This window comes from Mastigoproctus giganteus, chromosome 13, assembly GCF_048544385.1.
Source record: "Mastigoproctus giganteus isolate SK-2022 chromosome 13, ASM4854438v1, whole genome shotgun sequence".
Classification (NCBI taxonomy): domain Eukaryota; kingdom Metazoa; phylum Arthropoda; class Arachnida; order Uropygi; family Thelyphonidae; genus Mastigoproctus; species Mastigoproctus giganteus.
In genome coordinates, this window is record NC_143587.1 from 82,300,563 (window position 1) to 82,312,759 (window position 12,197).

The window sequence follows — 12,197 nt, forward strand, 5'->3', positions numbered from 1 at the left end:
AATATTATGAAAGAACACTTGTTGAAAGTTCTAAAAAAATTTCACTTGTACTTACAGCTGTCTTCATTTCATTCCATAATTTTTCTCTTAGTTCAGAAAAATCTAATGGTTTTCCAACAAGTACAGTCACTACCTATCAGGAAAAAATCAAAGGTTTCAGTGATGCCTCTCACAAATTAAATATAATACTATGTTACATTAATATAAGGATCATTTTTCATCAAATGAAAATACCAGGATCACTCTGAAACTAATGCCTCCAAATTTTTTCCCCACTTATGTGGTATTGCACACAAAATGTGTGCGATATCAGATGAAAATTTAAACACTACTGCCGACGTTATACAAGTTTTGACAATGCAAACCAGGTGACAGAGCTACAGTAGTTTATGAATATGAAAGGAGAAGGGACTTGTGTGCATGTAAATCAGTATGTTATTCGGCTCATGAATGTGGAGAACACCACACCCACTGAGATTCACCAATTGAAATATGTTTATGGGGTATGTGAAAGTTAATGTGAGCACAGTTAAGCAATAGATTACACCAGCCAATGATGGTAGTAGTGGTCTGAAGGACATGCCAAGATCAAACAATACTTGCAACAGCAGAAAATGAGGAGAAAACTGATTTGTTAAGACCCAGGAAATGTGTGCAAGTGTGGAAATGGGCATCAATGCATAAAAAACAATTCTTATCAATCTTGGATATGTATACAAAAAATTGTACGCTAGGTGGGTTCCATGAATGCTTATAGCGATCTGCTCAAGTGTACGAAATTTTCTTGTTGCATCATCACTGCAGATGAGACAACTTGGTACATCACTATGAACCGGAATGAAAGCAACAGTCCATGGAGTGATGACAAAAAGATTTACTGGAAAAAGAAAAAAATCATGGCTAAGCTATCAAACTTTTCAATTTTGGGCATTGACAATCTAGTTTCACTAAATGGTATCACTTGGTACAAAACATTTTAAAGAAAAGAGTAAGAAAGTCATGCCTTTCCATTATGTTTATTAAAAAAACATTGCATTTGAAAATTGATCTTTTCTTTTATGAGCAATATTTAAGGATTTAAGGAACTTTTGCAGTTAAAAATGGACTTATATAACTTGCACATGTTACCTACCTACCTACCAGAATATCAAAGAATGCAAACCACACACTCCAACAACCCTTTAAAGTACACAGTCAGCATACTTTGAAGAGTAATAGTCATTCTGTACGTAACTCAGATCACAACTTGGTGATGGTCTCCTTTCCAACAGAGCCTCCCTCCCATGACTATTGTCAGCCTTCTATTGTTTGCATTACAAGAATGTGAAATGGGATTAGATTTCTGTTTTAAATCTTTTGATCTTAGCATAAGAGGCATATGATGCAAGAAAGCAAGCTTATGCAGCATCAGCAAAAAAAAAAAAAAAAAAAACCACTTCCATTTCACCCCTCCGTTCGTTCGAAATACCTGTCCAGCTGAGCCTTAAATTTATTTAGGCTATCAACTTCCACAACAAGGGATGGAAGTCTGTTCCACCGACCAACTACCCGCTGGCTAAATCTTAATGCTCAAATTATGACAGTGATATTATTCAGGTAGAGATGAAATCCTTTATTCCACATTTTGTCATAAAATGTCTTTAATCTAAACTTTGTAAATGTGTTAAGTTAATCAATCAATCCAAACTTGATTTTGAAAAAGCTATTGGCCACAATTTTTGTTCTTCTATACTTCAATTATGTTGCATTTTTGAGCTAAAACCTCAGCCTCAAGTTGCGTAGTGAGTTAACATGCTTACAAGTTAGTGCAAATGCATCAGATCTGCTCGCAGCTAACTACCAAATAGTTATAATATTGGCATCATTATGTATATCTCATATTGCACTACTTCAAAAAAGTAACTCTTCACCATAGGAGTTACTTATTCTCAGCGGATGCCACCACCCAGAACAACACTGTTTCAGAGCTGATTGGCTCCTCTTCAGTGGGTGGTCAGGCACCTAGTGTGAAGTATAACTCCACAATATGAGAGATGCCTAATGGTGTGTATTAATTTGAATTACATTGCATTTTAGGGCAAAAGCCTCAAGTTGTGTAATAAGTAACAATAGGCTTCTCCTATGGTGAAGAGTTACTTATTCAAGATAGTGCAATATCATGGCAACTCATTGTGAAGGTATTCACAATGAGATATGCATAATGATGCCAATTTTATAACTATTTAGTAATTAGCTGTGAGTAGATCTGATGCATTTGCATTAACTTGTAAGCATGTTAACTCACTACATAACTTGAGACTTTTGCCCTAAAATGCAATGTAATTCAAATTACTACACACCATCAGGCATTTCTTATATTATTATTATTAGCCATATGGTGCAAGGAAGCCTGAGGCTTATACTGTACAGCCAAAAAAAAATTCAAATTACCCTGAGAGAGAGATCACCTCCACAATATCACCCCAAGGGCTCACTAGATGTGAGCCCCTGGGGTGATATTGTGGAATTATACTTCACAACTGCCTTGCCATCACTGCAACACCAGGGTGCCTGCCCCCCACTGAAGAGGAGCCAATCAGCTTCAAAATGGTGCTGTGTGGGCAGTGACATCCACTGAGAATAGGTAACAATAGTCTTCTCCTGTGGTGAAGAGTTACTTATTCGAGGTAGTGCAATATCGTGGCAAATCATGAAGGTATTCACAATATGAGAAATACATAATGATGCCAACCTTATACCTAAACTGGTGTGCAAAATTTAAGGACCAGTCAAGTTTTCACCTGTAGCTTCTCATAGGAGTGACCTGGATATTTTTTTTTTTTTTTTTATGAAAACCCCAAACATGAGAGGTGTTAAAACCTATAGTACTAGTACCGTGCTTGGGTTGGAGGTTAAGAAGACAAAAGAAGATATTTATTGATATTAGACTTGAAAATCTATATGGGAAAAGCATACCAAAGGAACATCATGAGGTACAGAAATGATGAAGGAAACAACATCGACACAACAACGGAAACAAAACAGTACAGAGGGACTTTATTCAAAAATGGTAACATAGCACTGGCTGCCATGATACAGATGCATCACTGCCAAAGGTGGAACAGAGGGAAGAGATGGTCCTCAGGAGATATGGCCACCCCTAATGTCGATGCAGGCTTTACACCGCTTGTCCATACTTAGAACAATGTTGTTGATAAGTTCTTGCAGTAACATCGTCCATCCCTTTGTCAGCGTCACCTTCAGCTGGTAAACATTTTCTAGTGGGTGTGGATGTGCCGCTAGGCATCTCCCCAGAGCATCTTATATGTGTTCAATGGGATATAGAGCAAGGGGAACGGGCAGGCCAAGCCATACGAACAATGTCCTCACTTTCCAAAAGCATATCAACAGCTGCAGTGCGATGGCGTTATAATCCATAAACACGAACTTGGGGCCAATGGCACCTGGGAACAGATGCACATGGGGAAGGATTATCTCAGTACAGTAGTGTGCAATGGTTACAGTATTGCTTTTCAGTAACTGGAGTTGTGTACGTCCATCCAAGATAATGCCTCCCCAGACGAGAACATCTCGACCACCATATCGATCCCTTTCAGTGATGTTTGCAGGGTGATACCATGTGCCAACCTCTCGCCAGATTAGCTGATGTCCAGAATAACTGCTGAGACTGAATCTACTCTCATCAGTAAAGAGTACCTTAAGTAAAGATTTTGTGGTTGTAACCTTCAGAAATAGTGTTGGTCCTTAAGTTTTGCACACCAGTGTATTTAGTAGTATACTTCAATTTGATGACACCAAAAATAATGGGCGATTTTAAGTTTACAGATACAGAGTGGAGTTATTGGACCACAGTTTCCTATGCCAGCAGGTTAGAGAGGCAACGAGAGAGCAATACTCTTGATCCGATTATTAGCAGTGATTTTTCGCACATTAGGAATCTTTTAGATAAAAGAACCACTAGATAATAGTGATAATGTGGAATCTACTTAAATACTGTTAAAGGTATGGGGGAGGGATTTCACTTTCATAAAGATGACTAAGGTGACTACAGTGGTTTCAGACAGTTTTTGTATTCTGTTCCATGGGCCCAAGTAAGGATTTAACCAACTCTTCAAATTTGAAATGGGGAAATGTGTAGGAAAGTAATCACAGAATCTGATAAAATTTTTATACCAATAGATACTGTTCAAAGCTTAGACCTAAAGGGTTATCAGATGATACAAAAGAAGTTTAGAGTAAATAAAAACTATTCTGCAAACAAGATTTCCAAGACTTGGCTGGCCTCCAAGACACAATGGAGGTTAGCCAAGCTAAGGTAGATTTTTTCTTTGTGCATTCCCTGCTCGAGACGTCTCTGGCAAAGAATGCACAGAAAAGTAGCAAAGACTTCTTCACTTATGTAAACACTAGAAGGAAGGGTATGAATCATTACATTGGTCTACTAGATATAAATGATTTAACTGTTGATGAAACTGCTCAGGTTGCTGAAAGAATGATTAGATATTTTGCATCTACAATCACCCATGAGGAATTTTTAAGGAGTGAGAATAATAGAAGTTTATCAAATTAGAAGGAGCTAAATGATTTTTCTATACCTGAGACAAAAGTGCAAGAGAAACTGTTGAAGTTAAACTTAAAAAAGGCAACTGAGGTGGATGGGATCTATCCAATCACATTAAAGGAAGCAGAAAAATAGGTAAGCAAACCTTTAGCCTTGACTATGAGAGCATTCTTGTATTCAGGAGAGATCCCTATGGATTGGATATGCACAAATATATCTCGATTTAAAAAGAGGGAGAATCAAAGAGTGCTATGAATAATTACAGTCCTGTTAGCTTGACTTCTGTCCCAGGAAAATAAGGGAGTTATAGGTTAAAGAAGTAATGCAGAAAAACATGGACAGGAATTCAGTTATACTGCAGTCACAGCATGGATTTGTTAAGGGCTGATCTTGTTCTGACCAACATGAGTGGATACTATGAGGAAGTAACAAAGGAACTGGAAGAAAAAATAATTTTGATATTATATATTTATATATTAGGAGCTCGGTACTGCTATGGATAAAGGGATGGTTGAGTAGTTATCAATGAGTTAACTATTCTTGCACTAATGTTTATTAATTAGCATTAGCAGGGGCATATGATGCAAGAAAGCAAGCTTATATAGCAACAGCAAAAAAAAAAACCTTTCCATTTCACCTATTCATTCACTCAAAATGTTTGTCTAGTTCTGCTTTGAACTTAAGTTGGAAGTTTGTTCCAACTATCAACCACCTGCTAGCTAAAGGCAAATTTCTGCACATCTATATTACAATTGTCTTTCCTCTACTTGAATTTATGCCCCTTCAGGTGAGTAATCTGAGCAAGAGGAAGAATTCCATTGGCACTGAGCTTGCTCAAACCATTCAAAGCCTTAAACACATGAATCAGATCACTTCACTAGTCACCAGACACTGCAATTTACAGAACTGAATCCTTTCTTGGTAACAGCACCCCTTGTTCCTCTCACCAATCTCATCGCCCTTCTCTGTACTTGATCAAGCAGCTCTACATCATTCGTAAAACGGGGACCTCAGACGTATGCAGTACTTAAGGTGTGGCTTGACAATTGCCTTACACAAAGGGATAATCACCTCCTTATCTCTGCTCGCAAATTTACTGTATATCATTGACAAGACACCATAAGCTACTCTTGCAGCCTTTTTGCACTGTTCAGAAAACTTCACATTTGACTGCACAATTACCCAACAGGTCATTTTCATTCTCCACTACCCTAAGTGTAGTACCACCCAGTTGATATGTTAATCTGGGGTTACTGCTACCCATATGCAGTACTTTACATTCGTCAATGTTAAACTTCAGTTGCCACATATCAGCCCATCTGCTCAACTTTTCCAGATCCCGTTGCAGTAGTGTACTATCATTACTGTCATTAACAACCCTGTCAACCTTTGTATCGTCTGCAAACTTAGACATTAACCCTGATATATCTTCATCAATATCATTATAAAATACTGAAAACAACAATGGGCCCAACACCAAATCCTGGGGTACTCCACTAACAACATTAGTCCATGAAGAGCAGTGTCCATTGATAACCACTCTCTGTCTTCTCCCACTCAACCATCCTTTTATCCATTGTAGCAACTTGCCCTTATCGCCATACTGCTCCAATTTATATTCCTTTTATCCATTGTAGCAACTTGCCCTTATCGCCATACTGCTCCAATTTGTACAGTAGTATTCCATACGCCACAGTATCAAAAGCTTTTCTAAAATCCAAGTAAGAGGGAGAATAACAGCATTATTTTTTGCATCCAATTCCTTTGTGACCACATCAATAGTATCCAATCAAATTTGTCAGACAAGACTTTCCCTTAACAAACCCATGCTGTGTCTGAACTATAACTTGTTCCTTGAAGACGTTGGTCCTTGAGGTTGTCACAGACATTCTCTCAGATATGCCAGACAAGCTGTTCTTGCTACCTGTGAGTTTAAAACGCTGATGGAACTGATATTCGGGTGACACTCAAGTCAAAGTGGACCCAATTTCGGCGAAGTCCGGACGGTCTATGACAGCCAAATCCTCTGCTTGCACCTTCACGATGGTGGGACTGTTAGTAATCCTGGGTATAACCCTCATGCACAAGTACATGGTGGGTGACCACCCAGGTGTGAACCAACGTAAGCAGGGGTCGAGGTGTGGCGCCCACACCACATGGAGGAACGCCGCCCCTCTATGTTACCAGGCAGTACTAGGTGGTAGATGACTCTCATCAACCAGTGAAATACCACCACTTTGCTTATTGGAGGCTTGAAATGGTGGAACCCATGTTTAGTCTCTAGAGCTAAGTTCCGGCCAACCCTTCCCTATCTCTTCCACCATGCAGTATGATTGATGATTTTTGAGGTTATGATGAATGTCGTGGCGAGATCCAATATTCCTTACATTTCGAGGGTACAGCTCTAAAACGGTGTTCGCAGGCCGGCCGCTAGTTAGTACACCGGACTGAACCTATTGGTAACTCTCTAGGAAGCTTCCGGATCAGCTAGTGTATAATCTTGCTACCTCTACTCTGCCAGATAGTGACTGGAGGGAGTCCGAGTAGTGTGTATGCGGGGAGCATTGTCGAGGCCACGTTATGTCAAGGATCTGGGTATATTCTTACCACATGTACGCCATATCCAAAAATTTCATTACTTCATACAGCATGTCCCACCTACTTTTTCTTACTATTGAATACACCATGAATTGTCAAAATAATAGAGCAAGCTTATCTGCGAAAAGATCTAAACCTCCCAAGGACTTCCTAATTCATTTCACAAATATACGTGGTCTCAATTCTAATCTCAACGATGTCCATTTCCACTTGCAGTCTTCCAAACCCCATGTACTTTTTCTGACTGAATCTCAGTTATCAGTTGATTCAACTACTGCTCATCTCAGATGTCCAAATTATTTGCTGTATGATTCCTTTCGCCTCAAAGGTGGTACTTGTGCATATGTCCGTTCTGATATTCCCTGTCAGAGACTTGGCAATTTGGAATCTCCTCTCTTTGATCTTCTCTGGCTTAAAATCTCTCTACCTCATTGTGTAAAATTCATCTGTTGTCTCTACCGTTCTCCCAACTCCACTAATCACTTGGAGCTCTTTGACTTCCTCTCTTTGCAACTTGACTTTCTCCAGTCCAACTTTCCTAACAGTGAGGTAATTTTCCTTGGTGATTTTAACGTTCACAACTCCAGCTGGCTTCCGTTTTCTAGTCACACCGACCCAGCAGGTCGAGATGCTGAGGCTTTTGCAATTACTAATGACCTAGCACAGATTGTTCATTTACCTACAAGAATACCGGACAATCCTAATCATACAGCCAATACGCTTGATCTTTTTCTCACAAACAACCCTTCTAAGTAAAAGGTTGAAGTGAGAGGTCCTTTAGGCACTTCAGATCACAACTTGGTGATTGCCTCTTCTCCAATGGAACCTTTATCTCATGGCTATTCCCAACCTCGTATTGTTTGGCATTACAAGAATGCAAAATGGGATGACCTGCGAGACTTCTTTTATTCTTTTCCTTGGTCTGATTACTGTTTCAAAACTTCTGATGTCAACGTTTGCTCAGATCGTGTCAGTGAAATTATTCTTGCAGGAATGGAATCCTTTATCCCACACTCCACTTTAAAATCTCGTCCTTTATCTAAACCTTGGTTTTCCAATAAATGTGCTAAGGCTGTCCAAGAGAAGAACGTTGCATATCGTAATTGGCTTGTTTCTAATTCTTCAGTTTCATTTTCTGCCTACACCAAAGCTCGCAACAATTGTAAAGCAGTTATTAATCAGTCCAAACTAGAGTTTGAACAGGCTAAGAGTAGAAAACTTGCTTCTTGCCCTAATGGTAGCCGAGCATTCTGGTCTCTTGCCAAAGCTATTGGCCGCAACTTTTGCCCATCTCTGCTCCCACCTCTGTCCAAACCAGATGGTTCTGTTGTCACTTCAGCCAAGGATAAAGCTGACCTGCTAGCATCTCATTTTTCTTTGAGCTCATGTATTAATGATCTTGGTAAAACACCTCCCACCATTCCTAACACGCTCCATTCAATGCCTCCTGTGGTCTTCCGTCAAAAGGATATCAGAAGGATTTTGATGAATCTTGATGCTAAGAAAGCTCCAGGTCCTGATGGTATTTCTCCACTTGTTCTCAAAACCTGTGCTCCTGAACTTACTCCTATTCTTTGCCGCCTTTTTTCACTTTCTTATTCCAAAGGTGTTTTTCCTTCTGCTTGGAAATTTGCTCATATCCAGCCAGTTCCTAAAAAGGGTGACAAATCCCTCCCATCCAATTATCGTCCCATTGCAATTACTTCTACTCTTTCTAAAGTAATGGAGAAATCAATTAACCGCCAACTCTTAAACTACCTAGAAACTTTCCGTCTGATCAACGATCGCCAGTATGGATTCCGTCAGTGTCGATCCACTGGTGATATTCTGGCTTATGTTACCCATTTATGGACTAATTCAATGGAAAGGTTCGGTGAAACACAAGTAGTTGCTCTTGACATCTCAAAGGCTTTTGATCGTGTTTGGCATAAAGGTCTTCTAAACAAGCTTCCATCTTATGGTTTGCCAACTGTTTTTAGTAATTGGTTATCCAGTTTTCTCTCTGATCGCTCACTGAGGGTGATGGTAGATGGCTCTCTGTCTTCTAACTTCTCCACTAATGCCGGTGTCCCCCAAGGTTCAGTTCTTTCCCCCACTCTTTTCCTCTTGTATATCAATGACCTTCTTCCATTGACTGGAAATCCTATCCATAGTTTTGCCGATGATAGCACATTGCATTCAACTTTCCATTTTGAGAAACCTTGTCCAGCTCAATCAGCTTTAAGTTCTCAAAAATCTGCTGCCAATTCCTTAAATGCCGATCTTCAGGTAATTCTCCAGTGGGGCAAAGACAACTTAGTTGATTTCAACCCTTCTAAAACTCAATCTTGTCTTATATCTCGCAAAAAGGATTCTTCTGCTCCTATGCTTATCTTTAGTGACACTCCGATTTCTAGGCAAAATGATATATCTCTTTTGGGGATTACCCTGACTTCTAATCTCTCTTGGCACAAGCACATTACAAATATTGCTTCCTCTGCATCTAAAAAACTTGGTTTTCTCTTTCGCTCTCGGCGTTACTTTTCTCCCAAACAGCTGCTCACTCTGTATAAATCGCAAATCCGCCCTGCCATGGAATATTGTTCCCACATCTGGGGTGGTGCCCCCAAAACCTCTCTCAGGCTTCTTGATTCCATTCAGAAGAGGGCAGTTCGGTTAATTAATGATTCATCTCTAACAGAGTCTCTCCACTTGCTGTCTCATAGACGCACTGTTTCTGCTGCATGCCTCTTCTACAGATACTTCCATGGGCACTGTTCTTCTGAATTGGCTTCTATAATTCCCGCTCTCTCTTTCAAAACAGTCCGAACACGTGCCGCCACCAGCCAACATCCATTTACTGTCCAACTTCAAACCCACAGAACCAACTTTTCATCTTCCTCATTTATTCATTCAACTGCCGTTTTCTGGAACAACCTTCCTTCATACGTATTTCCTGAAAATTACAATCTACAGAAGTTCAAGTCCAATATCAACAAATATCTTCTTTCGTCTTCTCAACCTCCAACCCAAGCACGGTACTAAGTACTATAGGTTTAATACCTATCGTGTTTGGGGTTCTCATAAAAAAAAAAAATAAATAAAAAAATAAAAAATAACTACAGTCTTGTCTAGATGATCTTGCATCACTTCTTTAACCAGTGACTCCATTATTTTCCCTGGAACAGACTAACAGGTCTGTAATTATCCATGTCACCCTTTGATCCCCCTTTGTGAAATGGGGATACATTTGCACATCTCCAGTCCATGGTGACCTCTGAGCTCGAGGAAGCTTTCATAATTATGGCTAAGAGTGTGTTTACTTCCTTTGCTGCCTCCTTTAGTATAACTGGATAGATCCCATCCACCCCAGGTACCTTCCTTATGTATGACTTCAACAATTTCTCCTCCACTTTGCTCTCGGTTGTTACAAAATCACTTAGTTCCCTGTTAGAGTTTGAAAAACTTCTGGCATTCCCCTCCTTGAATAACTCCTCCTGTGCGAATGTAGATGCAAAATACTCATTCAATTTATCAGCTATCTGAGCATGATCATCAATAGTCAAACCATCAATGTTAAGTGATCCAATCTGATTCATCCCTTTCCTTCATAACTAAAGAACTCTTTGCTGTTTTTCTTTGCATCCTTTGTCAAAGATTTCTTGTAATCTGCTTTCAGCTGCCTAATCTCCTTTGTGACTTGATTACAAACTAGCTTATATCTGCCAAAGGCTTGTGTGTCATCTGATAATTTATATTCACCCAATGCATTTTTCTTCTCTGCTACGAGCGTAATTAATTCATCTGACATCCATTTAGGCCTAAACCCTCAACAGCATTTCTTAATTGGAATGAAAAGCCTAAGTACCCTACAAGATTAAGTCCCCGAAGGCTTCCCATTTAGAATTCACCATTGGTAACATCATCAGTTGATCTCACTGAAGAGAATTTAAAAACTGTCCCAGATCACTGTAGTCACCTTTGCGAAAGCTAAAACCCTTCCCCTTACCCCTGATCGTAATTACATCTTTAAGTAAATCCCACATTAGTACAATGTGATCACTGCCACCTAGTGGTTCCTTTATTTGCAGATTCTTAACACGTGAACAATCACTACTGATAATCAGATCAAGATTATTACTCCCTCTGGTTGCCTCTCGAACATGTTGCTATAGAAAACAGTCATCTAATAAATCCATTCAGCACTCATTTTTAGTCCAACTCAAAACTCACAGAACCACCTTTTCCTCTTCTTTGTTTATCTCTTCTATTTCTGTTCTCTGGAACAATATTCGTTATGCATTTACTGAAATTATAAATTACAAAAATTCAAGTCTAATGTCAACAAGACAGAAGGAAATACCTTGTATCTTCTCAAGCCATGCATGATACTAAGTACTATATTTTCTAATTTCTTTCAAGGGTTTTTGTAAAAAAAAAAAAAATACATAAATAAATAAATAATAATAACAATAATAAATAAACAGATAAATAAAAACAGAGAATCGGCATCTTGATGTCACGGGACATAACAGCAACAGGTAACAACTTTCATCTGACCTAAATGCAGACTGAAGTAAATCAAAGTGAAAGAGTCAAAGAGATTACTGATAATAATATAGCACACAAGTATCATAGAAATGCAGCATCCAGCATCCATAGAAATGCCATTTTTTTTGGCAGATAAAATGGTTCTATATCCTCTGCCTAACTTATTAGTATAATGGTGGTAAATGATACAAGAAAGCAAGCTTATTCCTTTTAACAGTGTGTCTATATATTCCTTGAATTTATTCATACTTATCGAACTACCATCTACAACACCAGATGAGAGTTTGTTAGAACTGACCACCTGTAGCTGAAGGCGAATTATCACACAATCATTACCATCAGGGGTAAAGGAAAGGGTTTTTGCTTCCGTAAAGGTGAGTACAGTGCTCTCTGACAGTTTTTAAATTCTGTACAGTGGGATCAACTGACGATGTTACCAACAGTAAATTCTAAGTGGGAAGCGTTGAAGGAATTAATCGTGGATGCTACTAAAAGTTTCATACCTATT

At 39.1% G+C, this 12,197-nt stretch overlaps 1 protein-coding gene across 7 annotated transcripts in view; it reads right to left on the reverse strand.

Annotated features, from left to right (window-relative positions):
* Positions 1-12,197, reverse strand: part of Taz (tafazzin, phospholipid-lysophospholipid transacylase) — a 254,338-nt gene that overhangs the window by 88,582 nt on the left and 153,559 nt on the right. For 6 of the 7 annotated variants that reach the window (XM_090387175.1, XM_090387176.1, XM_090387179.1 and 3 more), the window contains one exon: positions 56-133. The exons of the other annotated variant lie outside the window; for it this stretch is intronic. In XM_090387175.1, the coding sequence (XP_090243301.1) occupies positions 56-133 (78 nt within the window). The remainder of the gene's footprint in view (positions 1-55; positions 134-12,197) is intronic. 7 annotated transcript variants of the gene reach the window in all.